Below are 22,368 nucleotides of genomic sequence, written 5' to 3' on the forward strand. Positions count from 1 at the left end.
TGGTTAAGAGGTTGCCTATTGAGTAGGTTGGGTTATTACAAAGTAGAATTTTAGTTCAATTGGCTTTATCCCCACCCCCCACTTGTTTCTTGTGTTAAATAAATCATGAATTTTTACGTATATTCAAGTATCTTAAGCATCTAAAGTCTGAACATCATTGAATATCCAAACGTTGGAACTGAACAACCTTAATGTGTATGCTGAAGAACTTTTTATTATATCAAGAAGCTTAAATTTTAAATGCTTTAACAAATGCTAAAGAATCCGGTCCCTTCCTTTGCTTAATGTGTTCCACGATGACACATTACTATCATGATCAATAATCATCATCTGACACTTTTCAAGGTTTCCTTTAATACCTTTTAACAATCATCATACCCGAGCTTGGTTTTCTTCTTCAAGGTTCATCATTCTTTGAATGGCCACATGGGGAGGAAGTACCTTATTGGCTTGGTCGAGAGCTCTTGAAATCGAAAGTGTTCCAGAGACAAGCCTTTGGTCATCACAACTGCCACCCAATTTGGACTCAAAGCATCTCTGCAGGACATCCTCATACCCCGAGCAGCAGCAAAACCAACATTTTTCTACTGAACCAATTCTAGTTTTTTATTTTGATTTTCTTTTCTTTTCTTGTGTTTGATTTTGATTAGGGAGGTAGTAGTAGGGGCATCGGGTATGATTTTAATCATTCTGTTTTTTTCCACCTGTTAACTTTTATATAAACCTCTTGAGTATTATCTTCTAAACTTTTTGGCTTTTATTATTTTTGGTATATTTGCTTGACACCTCTGGAGTAAAGTACTTTTTCGAAATCTCAATGTTTGTTTCATTTCTCTTTTCAATTCCAACATTGCAATGTGTTTTTCTCGTCTTTGTTTGCCTAATAAAGCATATACCTTTTTGTTAAATGTTTTCTTGATCTGTTGGCCAAGAGTTTGTGCTAAGATTTGCATTTCAACTTTAGGTATTATTCTTGTTTATGCTGTGGAGACTCGTATCTATATATAAACTAAACTATTGAACCACTTCTGAGTAATTTGTAAATAATGAATGAATCAGCTTCTCAAGCTAGTATTAAGCTGTGTCACTTTCATCTGCGCATAATGTGATGGTTTGATAGTTGAAATTATGGATGATCTGAATCTAGCTGTAGGTGATAGTTTAAGATTTCACTGGGCAACAAAGATGAGCAAATAAACAAGCTACAAAACCATGTATATTAATGTCCTCTTTCGAAATTAATGCGAGATCTATTAGATCCTCCGTCATAGCCATCTCGCATGGACGAACCTCTCAGTTTAATTCTTAAATATATGAATATTTATGTTTATGCAAAATTTAATTCTTAAGTTATTTATTACTTCTAATATTTTTTTAATTGTAGAATAATTAAATTATTTGTTTCATTAATGATATTTTAGCACATTAAATATGTATTGCGGTTTAAAATTAATAAAGTAAGTTATATATATTTTTATATTATTATATATCATGATTTTAGTAAATTCATATAAGAATAATTATATTAAGAATTTTATTAAATTATATATTTTTTTATTAAATTATATTTAATAATAATTATGTTAAAATATGATTAAAATATTTATATTATATTATTTTAATGATCTTATTAAAATTTTATAACAAAACAATAATCATCAACTTAAAAAAAATTCTGCTAAGGGTATTCTAGTCATTTTAGTTTTTTCCCTTATGCTATTACACCTCCATTCCATTCAACCAAACATAAGAATACTATTACGCCTCTATTCCATTACATTCAACCAAACAATTGAATTGCTATTACGCCTCTATTCTATTATACCTCTATTCCATTACAGCGAATCAAACTGTATTTAACACTATTGGTATTGTGCTTATTTTAAATTGCCACCACCTTTCTGAATATGCTAAAACATCAAGTTGGCTTAAATACATCTATCTAAGTGTCATATTTAGATTAATATCATATCATTTAATTAAAATCCTCTAAAAAATTAACAATTTTTTAAACCATTATTCAATAATTATTTTTTATTTTTATTATTTTAAAAATATACAGAGTCCTAATGTTCAAGTAGAGAAAACGATGTAACGCGAAATCTTTCATTAAATGAAAAACCTAGAAAATTTTTTTAATCTTTCTGACTTGGATATGTCACAAGTAACTTTTAAACTTGAGTAGTCCAAGTATGTCGGTCAAACAACCAAAGTCTCAAAAAATTTAGTCCAAGAGTTGAAAATACCAGTTGAACTAAACCAAGGTAGATAACCTATCAATCCATTTCGTGTTCATTTCTTTTTGAATAATTTGATATATTTTTCTCTTTTTTACTTTTAATACATATGTTATGGTTTTTATTTATAATTTATTTATACTTTTTAGATTCTTAAATCTTCTTTATAATATTTTATCCAAAAATGTTTTTTTTTATTTTTAAACTCTCACAATTAGAATTTAATTGAAAATTTTTGTAAATTTTAGGGCTAAATCTGTTAACTTTTTAGAATTAGAATAAAATGAAATTTTTGCAAACATTAAGGGCTAAAATTTATTGAAATTTTTAGATTTAGGATCAAATTGATAAAAATATGTAAACTTTAGAGGATAATTTTGTTATTAGACCAATAAAAAGTTCAAATCAGCTTTCCTTTACTTTCTAATATAAATTAACAGGGAGCGACTAAAATATTTAATTTCAAAAAGTTGAGTGATTAAATTGAAAAAAATAATAGTTGAGTGACCAACATAGAACTAAAGGTATAGATGAGTGATTATATTTGTAGTTTACCCCCAAAGCTAGAAGCCGGATAGGAAAAGCTGACGTGTACTCTATTTTGGCGCCAAAACTTCCCGCCAAGAAAAGGAGGTTTTATTCTCTATTCGTCCGCCCTAGGTAAAAGAGAGAGCTATTTCTGTTTCAGTGAGCAAAGAGAGTCAGTGAAGAATGGCCGGAGAAGATTCCCGGGGTCCGTTGCCGTCGACGCCAGAATCGCTGACATCTGCAGGATTTAACACTGATCAATTACCTCACGACAGCAGCCATTCATCGGATGAGGAAGAGGCGGCGGTGGATCCTGCTATAATAAGAGACGATGTGGATGAGGTGGAAGAAGAGGATGACGAAGGAGAAGATCTTTACAATGATAATTTCATGGAGGATTATAGGGGGATGGATGCACATGACCGGTACGAGTCAGTAGGGCTAGATGAGTCTATGGAGGATGAGAGAGATTTGGATCAGATTATGCAAGATCGTAGGGCTGCCGAATTGGAGCTCGATGCCCGTGATGCTCGCCTTTCTAATCGGAAGCTGCCCCAGCTTCTCCATGACCAAGGTTTGTATCCACTTGTTTTTTTTTTTTTGTAATGGAAAAAAAATTATGAGCATGCTTCGTAGGTCTGAAATTGCATCTAGCTCTCTTATAATTACCAGTTTATGTTTTATTGCTCAAATTAGTGTAGTACTTTTATGTATAGTTTAGCAATTGTTTGTAGTTAACCGGTTAGAGGAGGAATATTGAAAAAGAGGGGTAATTACTCATTAGGAGGAACTCTTTTTTGTTACTGCTCCGGCTTTTTCTTTGGTTATATATAAGGTAGTTAATGTATAGAGTTGAATGATGATTGCAGATACTGATGATGACAACTATAGGCCTTCTAAGCGAACAAGAGCTGATTTCAGGCCTGATGACACTGATGGCATGCAGAGTTCACCAGGAAGGTCACAGCAAGGCCACTCAAGGGATGATGTACCCATGACTGATCGAACTGATGATTACCCTTATGAGGTTCAGACCTCTCCTCAACATTATTCATTTAGAATTTTCAAATTGCGTCTAACTTTGCTCATCATATTCAGGATGATGATGATGATCAAGCTGAGTTTGAGATGTATCGGGTTCAAGGAACTTTGAGAGAGTGGGTTACTAGAGATGAAGTTCGTCGCTTCATTTTCAAGAAGTTCAGGGATTTCTTACTTACGTATGTGAACCCAAAAAATGGACATGGAGACATTGAATACGTGCGCCTCGTAAATGAGATAGTATCAGGTAAAGCATCTCTACTTCCCTACCGTTTAATTTCTGAAAATTAATTGCAAAAGCGTTTGATCATTGTTCCATTTTGTAGCTAACAAGTGCAGCTTGGAGATTGATTACAAACAGTTCATTTCTGTTCATCCTAATATTGCAATCTGGTTGGCTGATGCTCCTCAATCTGTCCTAGAAGTTATGGAAGATGTTGCCCAAAGGGTGGTCTTTGATTTACATCCAAACTACAAGAACATCCACCAAAAGATATATGTCCGTATTACAAACCTTCCAATTTATGATCAAATTCGGGATATTAGGTAACTTGGAATGTTCACTTTTATCACAAAAATGGTATTTTTTTCATAGTTTTAGTCTTACCTTTTCACTTGGTTATTTCTAGGCAAATCCATTTGAACACCATGGTTCGTATTGGGGGTGTTGTCACTAGACGCTCTGGGGTTTTTCCCCAGTTGCAACAGGTAAAATACGATTGCAACAAGTGTGGATCAATTTTGGGACCGTTCTTCCAAAATTCATATTCAGAGGTCAAGGTTGGTTCCTGCCCTGAATGCCAATCAAAGGGGCCATTTACTGTCAATGTTGAACAGGTGGGGTTTTTACCTTTTGTATACCTGCATTTGACTTTATTTACAAGAAAGGGTTTATAAATTGGATTCTGTTTTTGAGCTTTTATTTGTTATCATAATTCAAGAATTATACCAACTCTAGCTAAACGGCCAATAAGGTTGGATTAATCTTACCAGAGGTTTTGTTTATTGAGAAATTTTCTGCCCCTATTCATATTAATTTAATGAATAATGTCTATTAGTTTCATCATGTATTCTTCCTTGCCATGTTGCAGACGGTATACAGGAACTACCAGAAGCTCACACTCCAAGAAAGCCCAGGAACTGTGCCTGCAGGAAGGCTTCCAAGATACAAGGAAGTTATATTGCTCAATGATCTGATCGATTGTGCTCGTCCTGGTGAAGAAATTGTAGGATCCTCTTCTTGTATTTGCTTTGCACCTATTTCTTGTGTTGGGAACACTAATTTTTGTTTTGCATCCAATGTCACTTCTTTCAGGAGGTCACTGGAATTTATACAAATAATTTTGATATGTCATTGAACACAAAGAATGGTTTTCCTGTCTTTGCCACTGTGGTCGAGGCAAACTATGTTACTAAGAAGCAGGATCTCTTTTCTGCCTACAAACTCACTCAGGAAGATAAAGAAGAGATTGAGAAGTTGGCCAAGGATACACAAATAGGAGAACGGGTTTGTTACTCACAATGTTTTTCTGTTTATGTGAACTGTGCCACTGTTTCAATAACAAATATTTGGAATGCGTTTTTTTGGTTAATATCAAACTTGAATGCTTAATGACTCTTTTTGCAGATTATCAAGTCCATTGCCCCCTCAATTTATGGTCATGAAGACATAAAAACTGCAATAGCTCTTGCTATGTTTGGAGGCCAAGAGAAAAATGTAGAAGGGAAACATCGTCTCCGTGGTGACATAAATGTACTTCTTCTAGGTGATCCAGGCACAGCAAAATCACAATTCCTTAAGTATGAGCTAGCTCTCTCCGGTCTTAGGTGTGAATTTGATCCCTTAACAATAAACATGCATCTAAAATTTGAAGGATTTTATTTCTAAGGTATGTTGAAAAGACGGGGCAGAGAGCTGTTTATACCACTGGCAAAGGAGCTTCTGCTGTGGGTCTTACAGCAGCTGTCCACAAGGATCCAGTCACTAGAGAGTGGACCCTTGAAGGAGGAGCCCTTGTTTTAGCCGACAAAGGAATTTGTCTTATTGATGAGTTCGATAAAATGAATGATCAAGACAGGTAAAGAAGCCTAGCATTATTGTTGGCATTATGATTAATTAACTTTGGGAAACACCCTTCCACCTTGGCTTTTCTTTTCTTTTGGAGGAATTACTTGAGCAATAAAATTAATGAAATATATGTGCATTCAGGGTGAGCATACATGAAGCAATGGAGCAACAAAGTATTAGCATATCAAAAGCTGGAATAGTTACATCTCTCCAGGCTCGGTGTTCTGTCATTGCTGCTGCAAATCCAATTGGAGGGAGGTATGCAAATAGACAGTTTATACATGAGATCATTTGCCCAATGGCTTCTTTTAGCACATTCTTCATGGGCCATGAGTAGCACCAACAAGTGGATTTCTTAAATCCACTCTTAATATTCATTATCTTATGCATTTATCATTTTTGGCCATTCATAGTGACCCCCCCCCCCTAGAACCCTTATTTTCAGTTATTTATTTTTCTCCTCCCTAACTTATCATTTTAAGAATCAATTCATAAAACTAATATGCATACTTGCTTGCAGATATGATTCATCAAAAACTTTTTCTCAAAATGTTGAGTTGACAGATCCCATTATTTCTCGATTTGACATCTTATGTGTTGTCAAGGTTATTCCCCTCAGGGCTCAATATTAATTTTCCTTGTGAATTTCCATTAGCAAGTTTTAATTGGATAAAGAATTTATTTCAAATGCAGGATGTTGTTGACCCTGTGACAGATGAGATGCTTGCAAAGTTTGTAGTTGACAGCCACTTCAGGTCTCAACCTAAGGGTGCTAATTTAGATGACAAAGCCTTCAGTGAGTCCCAAGAAGAAGCTCAAGCCTCTGCTAGGCCAGATGATTCAAAGGTTCGTAAAGGACTCTAAACTGCACTCTTAGCTGCTTCTAGTTTTGAGATCTTGTATCCCAAATATTCATATGAAATTGTCTTTATTTCAGATACTTTCTCAAGAATTGCTAAGGAAATATTTAACATATGCCAAGTTAAATGTTTTCCCAAGGTTCCATGAAAAAGATATGGCTAAGCTTACCAAAGTTTATGCTGATTTGCGAAAAGAATCTTCCGTAAGAGTCCTTATTCTCATATTGCTTGAGTGATTCTTTTCCTCCTTTTGCTTGAGTGAATTTGAAAGTGTTTTTGCTCTAATGTTCCAATGCTTTATATTCATTGTGCTTCTGTAGCGTGGACAAGGTGTCCCTATAGCAGTGAGGCACATAGAATCAATGATCAGGATGTCTGAAGCACATGCCAGAATGCACCTTAGGCAGCATGTCACAGAAGAAGATGTGGACATGGCTATTCGTGTCCTTCTTGAGTCATTCATTTCAACACAGAAGTTTGGGGTACAAAAAGCCTTAAGAAAGGTATAACAAGAGGTCCACTTCATATTGCAAAAACTTTCTCCATAACTTGCAAATACCTCTAAAAATATGCCATAGTGCAGTACGTTTTCTCTTAATGATTTTGTTCAGCAAAAAGATTTGAGTACTTTGTCTCTTTTATTCTTTTCACCTCTAATATAAATAAGATGGGGGAGGTAGTACTCTTAAAGCCTGCATTTCTCAAGCATAGCACTCATGTACATTGACGTATTTATTCTGATTGTTTTGACAATTGTTACATGAATGTTTTTAGGCTTGCTCGTTTTGTACGGACAAGTTAACTACCTGATATAGTATTATTCTTGCCATTGAAATTGATATTTTCTACTGTATATCAAGCTATGTCAGGCTTCCATGGGCATTGTTGCTCTGTCACACTTTTGCTAATGCAATCTTGAATGTTAGCTTACAATATGATTATAGAAGTTTCCTATGTGATCTATTTGAACTGAAACTGTTAGATTGTCTGAATTTTTCTCTATTTGAATTCAAACAGTAAATGTTGCTTATGCTCTCTCTCTTGCTCTCCAAGAGGACTTGTTGATTGTCATATATGTTTGAAGGGCCAAAGTTGATTGGTTCTTAATTTGAAAAATAATATACATACCTTCATAACAAGGCTTAGAAGAATCTGGTATCGTATTTTGCAGAGCTTCAGGCAATACATAACCTTCAAGAAAGACTACGATGGACTTCTCCTTGTACTTCTTAGGGAGCTTGTGAATAATGCAGTGCGCTTTGAAGAAATACTTTCTGGATCAACTTCAGGGCTTACCCATGTTGATGTGAAAATGGCAGATCTACAAGCCAAGGTACACTAACTTGAATCAAGTTTTTTATTTTACTAATAATCCCTTTACCAGATTAATAATTGAACTTGGATTACATTCTTTTGCGCAGGCTGAAGAATATGAAATCACTAATTTGGAGGCCTTCTTTTCTAGCTCCGAATTTAGAGCTCATTATCAGTTGGACGAACAAAGAAGGGTTATTAGGCATCACCTTGTATATGATGACAAACCATAGCTGCTGCATTTCTACATGACAGGTGACTAGCTCTTTTGGTTTTTATGGGAAAAAGTATCAAGGAGGATTTTGTATTAAGAGTCAAATTGCATTTGGATTGTATTTTGCTCTCTTTTCTTAAAAAATGGGCAAAGTAGTCTATTTATGTAGTAAATTGATTTTTTTATTAAAAAAAATTATTCATTTTTATTATTAAAAATGGACGTACTAACAAAATAATTTATAGTTACAATGGTGTGCCACGTGTATCTTATGTTGATGTACAAATCAATTTTTATCAGAAAGATCAGTTTAAATGTATGAGTATTAATTTACTCATTTTTTAATAGAATTGAGAAATGCAATTTGAATCCTATTTATCGTTTTTATGTTTGAACTTTGAACTAAAAGGCTCCTACCATGCATGCTAGGTACTGATTACTTTACCATTTTCGGATGATGATTGCAGATAAGCTTTAGTGGTGGCAGGCAGCAGATTGCAAGAATACATGCCCCGGTTTCAGTAATCGTGGTAGGTTTTGTTGGTCAGTATCAGATGGATATATAATATGATAATTTCTTAGCACCGAAATACCTTTGTACTAGGTAGCCATATTTTACTTGATGACCAAATCTAAATTGACATTTTGTCTAATTTAAAACTTGTATTGGAACAATGGAACTGTCAGCGTGGACTTTAGCTTTCACTGTCATGTAAATGAAATGGTGGTAAGATCAAGTGGGATTCTAAATCTGCTGAAATAATGTTCCCTTTTTTCTGCAGTGAGACTTGATTGAAAGGATAATTAACCTAAGGGCTCAAATCTGAAATTTGTTTAAAGAACACGAATAAATTTCAACTCTACCATTGTTTTTCAACATTGATTTTTTCTTTTTCTTCTTTTGCATGGAATGGAATACTAAAATTTGATTTATGATATACTGCATTAAGAAATGTATGCACATTGCTAATGAAATGTATGGATGCATTATTCTCTCTATTTATGACTGGGTGTTTTATATGGTGTGTTGTCTGATAAGATTAATAATAAAAAAAAAAGGATGTTTTGTAATTTGTACTAAGATTTTTGAATTTGGATTTGAATTTGAAAATTATGTAAAATGAATAATAAGTTATTTAGAAATGAAAATTCATGATGATTTCTCAAAATCATGGATTTGTTATATTCTTATTTAGTAATGAATTTAAAATTTTAAAACATTTTAGACTTGATAAATTCATGTTTTTTTTCTTTCTAATATATATTATATTGGATCTCAATTAATTTGCTCATAATTTATGTATCTTATTTTTATTTTATCATATATGTACTAAATGAAATCTAAATCCAATTTTTGAATTTCATATTTCCAAATTTAGTATTTGGTATAATTATAAGAAAATTATTAATACCAAAATTTTTAAGAATATATTTTTAGTTATTTTGGTATGTCACATTTTTAATAAATATTGTACAAATTTTGGTTTCTTAAACTTATACCAAAATTTGTAAGAGTATAATTTTGGATATTTTGATATATTAAAATTTCAAAGGTATATTAAAATTTGTAAGAAAATTCATGGCAATATCAATATTTCTAACAGCATGCTAAAATTTCAAAGAGATTTTGGTATATCAAAATTTAAAAAAAAATAGCTAGTACTAAAATTTTGTTATCTACCAAAATATCTAATGAAACATCAAAATTTCTAAGAGCATATATCATAATTCGATTTCTCAAGATTATGACGCCCCACATAAAATTTGGTCGTCGGGTTCGAAAGCGAAACACTACATCCATTGTTAGAGCAGCTCGAACTAACTCAAATTTTAAATTCAGCATGAGAAGAATTTAATAACACAATTAAATCAAATCATTCCAATAGTTTAAAAATCATTATTAACACCTTTAAAACATGTTTAAAACATTTAAAAATGAGTTTTAGGTGTTTTGCGATGATCAAGACCAAATATGAGTCTTCGAGGATCGAAACAACTCAAAATAAGGAAGGAATCTTGTTCTGACCTAGATGCATTGGTAAATCCATTAACTTGTACCGATACAAGTAACTGGTACTGTTCATTTTTGCTTATTGACTGACTTGTATTGATTCCTCAAACCACTTTTATTGAAATAAGTTTGTCTGAACCCAAAAATCACTTATTTTGACCTTATAAAATACCAAATCATTTCCATAGCTTATAATACACAAAATTCATGTTTTAAACACCATTTAAAATCACCTAAATACATTCAATCAATATGACACCAACATGATCACAAGTTATCAAACTCACATCAAAAATAGTTTATTTTGCATGTATGCAACACATGAGATAGCTTAAACATTATGCAAAAATCATGACATACCATCATAACCATATATACCTACACCATTACACACATATATACATACTTATATTACAATTCTCTAACATTGCATACTCAAGTCATCAAAATGGACATTAACTATTACCATTTACACTAGGTACATGTCAACTCAAACTTAGCTGAATTGAGAAGTGAGTGTTGGATGCTACCAATCTACTCAAGCCAATGACACCTAATCACCTATTCCTCACTCGCGCACAGAAATAAACAAATTTGCACGCTGAGCAAAAGAGCTCAATGATGCTAACATAATTTGAAAGCAATGTATAAGCAAATCAAGAATGTAAACTAGTTATAATTTCATTTATATACATGATTCTATTCTCTAGCATTGCCTCATGATCCATTTAATTAGTGCTTTCTTATGACTTAACATTCGCTTTGAATTTTGTATATGAACATATCAATACGCCTCCAAGCCTTAGCTTTATCATATCTAATATCAACATTTATATTCAAATCTCATTATCATTGCTATCTCAATCTCATATACAAGCGTATGACAATTTAATACCATCATTCATATTTCATTTTCACAATTTGATTAGTTAGATTTGTTTTATAAAATCATCAACCCCTGGGGCTCTTAATACGCAATTCTCATGATCTTTTCACATGCTATCATTCATCACATTAGTATTAGTATTCAATTGATTAATTCAAGTATAAGCTATTCATTTCACATATCAACTTGTACAATTAATCAGTTAGTACTTATTTTGTGGCCCCTATTATCCGAATATGGATTCAAGATCGGATACGCGAATTTATCCACCAACAGACCTAAAATGCACCCAATGCTCATAAGTAAGTACCGAAGTAATATGTGCCAACACTCATCAGTTTATAATTGAAGTAATATGCGTCCAATGCTAAAGTATATATATATATATATATATGCTTTTGATGCTTATCTGTAAGTACCAAAGTAATATGTGCCCAACACTCATTGGTTTATAATCATAGTAATATACGACCAACGCTAAGATATCTTCATATAACGAATCCTGTGACATGTTAATTATACCCATAACTCTATTCAAAACCGTTTTATAGTTCATTTATAATATCAATATGCACAAGTTTACATATCATTTTCATATCACTTTCATTTCATTATATTGCATTCACATATCATTCATGCATTGAATCACATTTTATATAGCAATATAATAGTCCGATTTTAGTGATACCAAAATACGATTTCGAAACCTATTTTAAAAACCGAGATCGTAAATATTAAATATGAATATTTCTGAGCTAATATAATTTGAAAGCAATGTATAAGCAAATCAAGAATGTAAACTAGTTATAATTTCATTTATATACATGATTCTATTCTCTAGCATTGCCTCATGATCCATTTAATTAGTGCTTTCTTATGACTTAACATTCGCTTTGAATTTTGTATATGAACATATCAATACGCCTCCAAGCCTTAGCTTTATCATATCTAATATCAACATTTATATTCAAATCTCATTATCATTGCTATCTCAATCTCATATACAAGCGTATGACAATTTAATACCATCATTCATATTTCATTTTCACAATTTGATTAGTTAGATTTGTTTTATAAAATCATCAACCCCTAGGGCTCTTAATACGCAATTCTCATGATCTTTTCACATGCTATCATTCATCACATTAGTATTAGTATTCAATTGATTAATTCAAGTATAAGCTATTCATTTCACATATCAACTTGTACAATTAATCAGTTAGTACTTATTTTGTGGCCCCTATTATCCGAATATGGATTCAAGATCGGATACGCGAATTTATCCACCAACAGACCTAAAATGCACCCAATGCTCATAAGTAAGTACCGAAGTAATATGTGCCAACACTCATCAGTTTATAATTGAAGTAATATGCGTCCAATGCTAAAGTATATATATATATATATGCGCACCAGTGCTTATCTGTAAGTACCAAAGTAATATGTGCCCAACACTCATTGGTTTATAATCATAGTAATATACGACCAACGCTAAGATATCTTCATATAACGAATCCTGTGACATGTTAATTATACCCATAACTCTATTCAAAACCGTTTTATAGTTCATTTATAATATCAATATGCACAAGTTTACATATCATTTTCATATCACTTTCATTTCATTATATTGCATTCACATATCATTCATGCATTGAATCACATTTTTATATAGCAATATAATAGTCCGATTTTTAGTGATACCAAAAATACGATTTCAGAAACCTATTTTCGTAAACCGAGATCGTAAATATTAAATATGAATATTTACAGAGCTAATATAAAAATATATTAAAGATTGGTCCGAAATTTTACGAATTATAGCTAATTAAGACTCGGGGACTAAATTGTAAAGTTCAATCGCTATATATAATTAATTTACTAAAGACTTGGGAATTTAAATAGAAATTAACTAAAGATTCTAAAATGGTAATTAAACCAATATTTGGTGAAAGTCAGTGGGAAATGATGATGATCTCCACTAATAGAAGTTAAGTATGTGATTATGTTAATTAATTAAGAAATATTAAGTTAATTATGTGTTAATTACCATATAAATAGTGTAAGTGGAAGGAAAGAGAATGTCTTCATCTTTTCTTCCACCCATGGCTGATTCTTCATAGGAAAGAAAGGAGAAAAATCCTTTTAAGCTTTTGACATTTGACTAAGCGAATTGGTATGTAATTGAAGTACTTTTCTTATAATTTTTATAGGTTTGAGGCCGTGGGAGTTTGATTTAGCTAGCCCATGTACCAATTTGTAAAACTGTTAAAGATTTTAAAAGTTGTCATTATTGATTTCTTGAAGAATTAAGCTTGAAATTGATAGATTTTAAGATTAGATTATGAAAAGGAGTAGATTGTAAAGTTAATTTAGCTTAGTTGTAACTTTGTTACATTAGGGACAAAATTGAATACAATTAAAACTTGTCATGAAATTAGGATAGAAATAGAAGGTATAAAGTCCCTAATGAAAATATATGAAATTGAATTTTAATCAAGCTAGGAATTTAAAGCTATGACTATCCCGAGTTTAATGACTAAATTGAATAAAATATAAAAATTTAGGGATGTCAAAAATTGAGTTCATATAGGTTTGTTTATATCATGTCATAATATGAAAATGTTTGGTATTGATTGGTTATATAAAATAATTGTATAGATCACAGATTGGATTAAAACGAAGTTAATCGAGAAAAAGCAAAAATTGATGATTAGTCCCTGAAGAATCAATTTGTTTTGGTGTTTCAAACAGGTGGCTGCCTCTGGATGTACCAACGTCCAGAGTGTGAATACTGCAACTAAATATATAGATTTGAGGCGGTGTCTGCAAGTATACGGGTCATGTTGTAATATAGTTACAACGAAGTAGGTAAGTACTCAGAGGATCGTATCTAGTGGATTGTAGTTTGGGGAAGACTGTTATCAAACCAATTACGGGAAATAACTATTAATCCACTTAAGTCACGAATTAGTAGTGTTAATACTAATATTTCTAACAATATACTAAAATTTCTAAATGCATATCCTTAAATATTTTGATATATCAAAATTTCTAAACAATTATACCAAAATTTCTAAGAGCATATCCTTAGTTATTGGTATATCTAAATATCTAAGAGAATACTAAAATTTCATACAATTTTTGTTAGAAATTTTGGTATACCAAAATTTGTTTTTCATGCCAATAATACAAATTTCTAATAGCATATCTTTATATATTTTTTTGGTATATCATAATTTATAAGGAATACCAAAAATCATTTTTCATGCCAATACCAATATTTCTAACAAAATACCACAACCTCTAAGAGAATGTTCTTAGATATTATGGTGTACCAAAATTTTTGGTAAAATATCTTGTACTATTCCGAGGTTTGGCACAATGAATTTTTGAGGAAATTCGGAAATGAGTCGGATAAAGAGTGATCATAAGAAATTAATTTGATATTCGAAATGGAAATCAATGTAGAGAAGGGTGAATGTAAAAATGTGAAAAAAATGATCAAATAGTATATTTTGAAAAGTTGGAGGGTAAAATGCAATCTGACCAAATTTAGAAAATAAGCGGTATTGATTATTATTTGGGTGAATTCATGATTCGTAATTAAGATAGGAATATACCTGATTATCTTAGGTAGTCATAAATGGGGTCTAAATTACTAGTGAATAGTTGATTAAATTAGAATTTTAATTGCTTGGGAAAAAAGAAGGGAATTTTAGGACCTCAGGTGGGTAGAGATAGAAATTGTAATGTTTGATTTTTATTATTGATTAGTTGAAAAAAAATATATTAATGATTTATGATTAACATCATAATGAGTAATAAATGTGACTATATGTATACTTGCGTGCGCCACATTTGACCTATGGGTTCAACTCTTTTGGGCTATTTGCTAAATCAACCTCCTATTTTGGTTTGTTTCCATTTCTTTTCAATACGTAGCGTTAGCAATTACCTACTGTAATTGGATTTTGGTGTAATTACTTGTAAGAGCATAAGGATGGCATGGTTGGATAATCATGGATGTAATTGGAGCATCCCAATTACACTTTTCAATTCTTAGGGGTGTCAGAATTGGGGTAATTACACCCAAATCATATTATGAGTATTTGGGATGATTATGACCAATCATTTCTTACATTATAAATCCTGAAAGTTTATTATATTATTTTATGAAGTTATATGTTATAAAAGTGTTATGATTTATTTATTTATAAAATTTATAGCTAAGAAATATAGAGATAACTTATTTATGTGTCCATCTTATATATCATAAAAATAATATATTTATTCATAAAATGTTACTTATTTATAAAATAAATAAATTTCTAAAATTAACCAAAAATTGTATTATTTATAAGAAGTGTTACGAAAGTTTTTGGACAATTTGTAAAAGGCATAATGTTAAATTTAGCCCTCAATATTTACATTTTTGGTCAATTTGGTCCTCAACATTTCAAAAAATAGTCAAATTGCTTTTTTTAACAGAAATGCCGACTAAAACATTAATTTCTTTAACATACGACAGTTCACATGTACTTATATGCAGACATGACATTATATGTCTTATATGCCATGTCAACAAATAGTTTAAAAAATATATAAAATTAAAAATTAAAAATTAAAAAATTCATACAAATTCAAAAAAATTAGCATGAAGTACAAGTGGTTTCTCATTCGAGCTATCATGTTTAAAATTAACGGTTTATTTAGTATTTTCATTTAAAAAACAATTTAACTCTCTTTTAAAGGTTAATGGTCAATTTTGATTTTTTTAAAGGTTGAGGTCAAATTTAACTTAAAAAAGGCCAACTAGACAAAAAATGTAAACGTTGAGGGCTAAATTTGGCATTATGCCATTTGTAAAACCTTATTTATAATGGTTATATATATTATAAAATTTATATTATTTTTGCTTAATATACATATTATAAATAGGGATATAACTTAATATAAGTCTTTCTCCAAATTAAGTTTATTTAAGTTTTTATAATTAAAACTACAAACTTTGAAATATAAACCCAAATATTATAAGGTTGATGCTAATTATTCAAATACAAAATATTTTCTTGCATCATATCATGGAGTATGATACCATTTGAGAAAATGGTGCCAAGCAGAAGCACTATAGACAACTCGCGTACTCTTTAATTTAAAGTATTCAATGCTTCAAAATGTGGTTGAGAAGACACAGTTGTTCTAAAAAAAATATTTCTCATATTAACAATATCACCTTAGTATAACATTAAAAAAAATGTTAGATTGTATTAAAATGTTGCATATTTCATAACTTCAATCATAAGTAAAATTGAGATTATTCATACTTTGAAGAGTATATGGAAGTATGAGATCTTGGTAATCTTAACGATGCATATTCACATTCGGATGATGAATTTGATCAAGGATAATGAGTATATGTTAAATATTAAAGAGGAATAACCCAACAAATATGTAGTGTATCGTAATAACAATGACATAATTTTTATCATACTAATTTTGTAGTAGTTAATATTTTTAAAAATATAAATTATGCAAATGTGCAATTACAATTTATATTACCAAGCATGAAATAATTTGTGAGATAAACACATCTAGAAAATTATAAAAAATGCAATTCTGCTTTAATAATTACTCATCGGGATTTGTGTATCTTAGAAAATCCCTTTATTGGAATAAAATAGAGGCACATGATCAATTTTAAATCTGCTTGTGAAATAAAAAAATACATTATCAATGATCAAATACTAATCCAAATTTTAATATATATATATATATATATATATATATATATATATATAATTAGGATACTTTTGTAAATATCACAAGTAGTGGATTTTACTCAAACTTCAGCTTGACCCAACAGCCCAAACCCAATTTAAAAAAATAAAAATCAATTTGCACATACTGATTGAAGGAGTAATAGCATTAGCACGCCCATTGTTGATACTCAGATGCATAATTTTCCAATCTATGACGAGCCTTTTGCTATATGCGTTTTTAACAGAAGGCTTTCTTTTAAGTTATCTATTTTCTTGAATAAATTTGCCTCGAGTTATATAGTTCCGATATTAATTTAAAAAAAATAAAAAAAAAGTATCAAGAATAAATCTGAATAAATGATTGTCCAAATGCACATGTCAATATACGTGCTCTATGTTATTGGTCGTCAATGCCACATCATCATATTTTTAACAGTGTTAGATACCTAAAAATGAGTATCAAGTTGACTTATGGTTTTTAAGTTTAAAACCAATCAAGTCCAAAAAAAAAGTTTAGGTACCAAATAGGTACAAAGTGCCATAGTATGTATTAACCTTTTTTTAAATGTTGTTATTGGGTATCAGCAGTCAAGCTCTAGGTATATATATAGGTAGACAGATAAACAGATAGATATAAGGTGGAAAAAGAAATCACCAAAGATCTCCACATGAACAGTGACCATTCTTAAAATGGTGGAAACAATTAGGATCTTTTATAATAATTTCTCTTTGTACTATCTTGGATATAGCCTTTGTAAAGTCATGGCAGCTTCCACATACTCGGAGATTCTTTGTAACACGAACAGTTGTTCTTTCTCGTGTGCTGATAAGTCCAAAAGATATGGCTAACATTTCACAATGTCCGATTAGAATACATTCACGTTCTTCATCGACATCATGGAAGCTAAATATCGAACTAGGTCTATCTCCTCCTCCTTCTTCCATTTTCTTCATCAAATGCTGCAACTTCCAGTGTATCATCTCAGATCTGGGATGGGAAACATCTCCTGTTCCAAACACATGAACTTTGTTTCGAAACTCTATCCAACTGTATGCTCTTTTAGGTTTCAAACCCATGTCTTTGATTGTTGTCTTTAGTTTATCAACCATGTCCCATTTTGCATTTTCCGCATACCAATTCGACAGTAAAACATAGTTCTCAGCATTGAGAGGCTCCAACTCACAAAGCTGCTCAACAATTCGCTTCCCCATCGTTACTTGCTGGTGGATCCTGCATCCATCTAACAAAGCTCTTAATACCTCTACCTTATTCTCAATCTGGTGTTCCTTAATAAAGGTGCGTGTGTCATTGAAGAGTCCAGCACGAGCTAGAAGAGCTATCATCAGAACACAGTGTGTAACAGTAGGTGCCTTAATACGATCAAAGTAAGACATTCCTACATCGACCCTGCAAGCAGTCACACAAGCATGGAGAACTGCAGCATATGTGAACTCATCTATCTCTAAGCTGGGGTCTTGCTCCATCTCCAAAAACAATCCTAGTCCTTGTGCCCCCTGTCCATGCAAGCTATATCCCAATATCATTATAGTCCAAGAGATAATATCTCTCTCCACCATGGAAGTGAAAACATTTGAAGCTAATTCAATGAAACCTGATTTGACATACATGTCCATGAAAGCATTCTGGACTGTTGGATTCATGTCTATTCCATTCCTAAACAAGTAAGCATGTAGTTCTTTCCCTTGCTTATGAGCCGGTACTCTTGCACAAGCTGGAAGAATGCTTGTAACCGTGAGGGAATCAGGTTTGATTCGAGCCTTAGTCATTAGACGAAACAATTTGAGGGCCTCGTTATATCCCCCGTTTTTGACATGCCCTTGAATCATCTCCGTCCATGAAATAAGATCTCTAGATGGCATTGCATCAAACAAAGATCGAGCTTCCTCAAGACTATCACAATCAATATACATTTTCATTAGTGAATTGCTAACAAGTAGATGAAATTCCAAACCACATTCCCTAGCAATCTGATGCACTTTTCTTGCTTGATGCAGTGACTTTAAGAGGGAACATGTGCCAGCAGCAGTGACCAATGCCACTGGATCAATGTCAGCCTTCAATCTAAGCATTTGGTTAAATATTTCAATAGCCAAGTGGGGTTTATTGTCCACTAAGTACAACTTAGCCAGTATTGTACGAGCAACAGAATTGGAAGTGGGTGCATTATCCAACACCCATTTTGCAGTTTCGACAGCGTGCAAACGACCATACAATTCTATTAAAGCAGTGATGACATAGAGGTCGGAGGAGAAGCCAAACTTGAAAGCATGGGCATGAACTTGTTCCCCAAACGCTAAGTTGGAGCAAAGACGAGAAGCCGTTAAGACGCGGGGGAGAGTATGATGGTCGGGACGGATACCACGAAGCATCATCCCATGATAAACAGAGAGAGCATTGTGAGGATGGTTATTGGAGAGATGGGTTTGGATCAACTGGTTCCAGGCGTAAGCCTTTGGTTGGGGAATTTCATCAACCACTTTATGGGCGAGGTCCAATTTATTCACAATAGCCCTATACTGGAATTTGGGTTTGTTGAAAGATAAGGGCTCATCTTTATACATGGGAAGGAATAGGTGAACGTGAATTGAAGAAGGAAGCGCAGCCATTTGTTTCTTCTTCAACAGCTACAGCTTTGGTTATGTTCCTATGACCATGACCATGTGGAAATAATGTAAACAGGCACTTACTTACCTCTGTCTTGATTCCCGCATGTTTTGTCTCACAATGAAGCCAGATGCCAAGCCAATGTAAGCGGGATTTATTCACAGTTGAATCCCCTCCATCTTTATCTGCTCTTCTCTTTTGATTTCATTCCAACACTACTTCACTGCCCTGCGACAACTTGCATTATATTCTTTCTCAAACAGGTAGCTATAATGTATTAATTAAAATAAAATTTATTAAAATATGGGTAAACTACAAAAATAGTCACTTTTATTTGCCTCGTATTATATTTTAGTCACTTACGTTATCATTTTGTTACGAAATGGTCGCTTTACCATTAAATTCCGTTACCTCCTTCACGGCAGTCCAAGTAGGTTTTAAATGCCAACTTGGATGTCTAGTTGCTGAGATAAAAATAGGTTTTTAATTAGATAAATTTAATTTAGACTGCCATATAGGACATCCAAGTTGACATTTAAAACACATTTGGATTACCATGTAGGACCGCTATTAGGGAAGTAACGGAGTTTAATGGAAGAGTGGTCACTTCATAACAAAACAATAACGTAAGTGACTAAAACATAATATTTCAAACATAAGTGACTAAAATGTAATCTGAGGCATACAAAAGTGACTATTTTGTACTTTACCCTTTAAATATCTACTTATCTTAAATTTAAAATTAAGTTTAAATAAAATAATACATAATTTTAAATTCAATGAAATAAGTAAAAATAAAATTTTAAACAAAATTTATATTTTAATTAAATTATAATGATCTAACTATAACAAATTTAAATATTTAAATAAATAATATTTATTTTTATGATAATTAAATAATATTTATATTTATGATAATATTATTTACCTTTGTGATAATTTTATATTTTTTTCTTACATAAAATTTTATCTAATTCTTTCAAATTTTACTTATTGTAATATATATTATTAGTTTTCTTACTCGTGCAATGTATGAGTTCGGTTGTAAGTATTAATTAAAATATATTATATTTATCTTTAAAATTTGATAATTATTATTGATAAAGTAAAAATAAAATGATATCAATGTTTAATATATTTAATTATTTCATAATAGTTTTTTAAAAAATTGTAACATTTTATCAATAAAATGATTGCAAAATTAAAACATTGTTTAAGTTTAAGATAATTGATATTAGAATCAATTTAAAAAAATAAATATTATAAAAACATTATTTTTGTTTAACTTTTAATTTTTTAAAAATAAATATTATTAAACAATTATTAATTAATATCCATTATAAAATTTTGCCTCAAGTTTTAAATATGAAAGAAAAAATAAAATAATGTTTGTTAATAGTTTACATAAATAAAATATTTTAAAAAGTTAAGACTATTTGTAATAGTTAAAAGGGCAGTAAACAAATTAAAATAAAATATATTATGTTTACAAAAGGAGGTTTTTGAATTAAACCAAAGAGTAAAAATTCTTATTTTAAAACCAACCAAGGATTGTCTATTTTATGAAAATAATTAATTAATAATCAATTAATCATGAAAGCTATAATTTAGAATTTAAAGGAATGGCTAAATAAAAATATACAAAAACAATCAAATTGAGGGACTAGATTAAATTAATTATTAAATATATGTGTAGGAAATAAAAATAATTAAAATTTAGAAAGTGTTTAATACCATGGGTTCAAATATTTTTAGAGACTAAATTGCAAAAATAAACTATCAAGGAGTTATAAACCTAATATAAAAGCCACCTTTTATAGAATTTATATGTATTATATATTTATCGTTTATGATGAGTTGGTATCACCCTCAACTGAGTTACCAATTTAATTAGGAAAATTACGGATCGCCTTCCATAATTAAAATAAACTATACTATTCAAGGGTATTCTAGTCTTTTATTTTTAGAAAAACCAACAAAAATATGCATATGATGAGATTTAAACCGAATTAATTGCATTAGTAAAACTTTTAATTTACTTGAGTTAAAGCTTTATTTTTAATATTTTAATTTTATTATGCATACTTTATTATTTCTATCATAATGTATTTAGTGTCACAAATTAACTCGACATATTTCATGTGTCATTATTAATTAATTTCAAGCAATATGCTTTATTAGTTATCACATGTTATTTTTAAGCACATATTTATGATCTATATTTGTGGTTTCCGTATGCATACACGTGAGGTAGAATTTTAATTTACTTTATAATTATACTAAATCATCATTAACTATAAATAAATTTATATATAGTAACATTAAAAATTAAAACCATATAGATTAAAAATTTAAATTTAAAAACAAAATAACAGTGATCAAATTGAATGCAATTAAAATCAAATCAATTTAATTAAAATTGATTTAGGGATCAAATTGTATAAGAGGTAAACTGAAAATGATCAAAAAGGTAAACGATCACTAAAAAAGTGGCAGATTTGGAGGCCACGTGTTTGAAAAATGGACCCCACACTTACACTATGTTTAGTTGGAGGGAATGCAGCAGCACTCTCTGGTAAATCATCTTTTTGTTTGATTGTTTAATAAAATGATCATTATTTCCCTATTCGTTGTCCTTCCGTAATAGCTATTCGTTGGTATCACCAAATACTATTTCATACAACCTTGAATAACAAAATAAAATTAATTTCTAGATTAGTTAATTAAAATTTGGACTCAGAAAATATAAAAACAAAATATTAATTTAATTTAATAAATTTTTAAATATAAAAATAATTATATTACGAATGTTATCAAATTA

The 22,368-nt window shown here is 30.8% G+C and overlaps 2 protein-coding genes across 2 annotated transcripts; one reads left to right on the forward strand and one right to left on the reverse strand.

Moving 5' to 3' along the window:
• Positions 1–2,897: 2,897 nt before the first annotated feature.
• On the forward strand, positions 2,898–9,025 carry LOC105798027 (DNA replication licensing factor MCM2). Its single transcript, XM_012627900.2, has 17 exons — positions 2,898–3,339; positions 3,635–3,792; positions 3,864–4,053; positions 4,133–4,352; positions 4,436–4,643; positions 4,898–5,032; positions 5,122–5,313; positions 5,434–5,606; positions 5,696–5,884; positions 6,016–6,132; positions 6,395–6,479; positions 6,568–6,720; positions 6,812–6,937; positions 7,055–7,237; positions 7,906–8,067; positions 8,156–8,303; positions 8,730–9,025. The coding sequence occupies exons 1-16, from the start codon at positions 2,949–2,951 to the stop codon at positions 8,279–8,281; spliced, it is 2,808 nt and encodes a 935-aa protein (XP_012483354.1). The 5' UTR covers positions 2,898–2,948; the 3' UTR covers positions 8,282–8,303; positions 8,730–9,025.
• Positions 9,026–17,433: 8,408 nt separating this feature from the next.
• On the reverse strand, positions 17,434–19,791 carry LOC105798028 (pentatricopeptide repeat-containing protein At3g12770). The gene has a single exon (XM_012627901.2). The coding sequence runs from the start codon at positions 19,547–19,549 to the stop codon at positions 17,573–17,575; it is 1,977 nt and encodes a 658-aa protein (XP_012483355.1). The 5' UTR covers positions 19,550–19,791; the 3' UTR covers positions 17,434–17,572.
• Positions 19,792–22,368: the final 2,577 nt, after the last annotated feature.

This window comes from Gossypium raimondii, chromosome 9 (assembly GCF_025698545.1).
Source record: "Gossypium raimondii isolate GPD5lz chromosome 9, ASM2569854v1, whole genome shotgun sequence".
In the NCBI taxonomy this organism is placed as follows: Eukaryota; Viridiplantae; Streptophyta; class Magnoliopsida; order Malvales; family Malvaceae; genus Gossypium; species Gossypium raimondii.

Bases quoted from the DNA above. Each gene is read 5' to 3' on its own strand.
- LOC105798027 (XM_012627900.2), top strand. From the start codon at position 2,949: ATGGCCGGAGAAGATTCCCGGGGTCCGTTGCCGTCGACGCCAGAATCG. The intron at 4,644-4,897 runs GTGGGGTTTTTA...GCCATGTTGCAG, and splicing joins TTACTGTCAATGTTGAACAG to ACGGTATACAGGAACTACCA. The intron at 5,885-6,015 runs GTAAAGAAGCCT...ATGTGCATTCAG, and splicing joins AAAATGAATGATCAAGACAG to GGTGAGCATACATGAAGCAA.
- LOC105798028 (XM_012627901.2), bottom strand. From the start codon at position 19,549: ATGGCTGCGCTTCCTTCTTCAATTCACGTTCACCTATTCCTTCCCATG.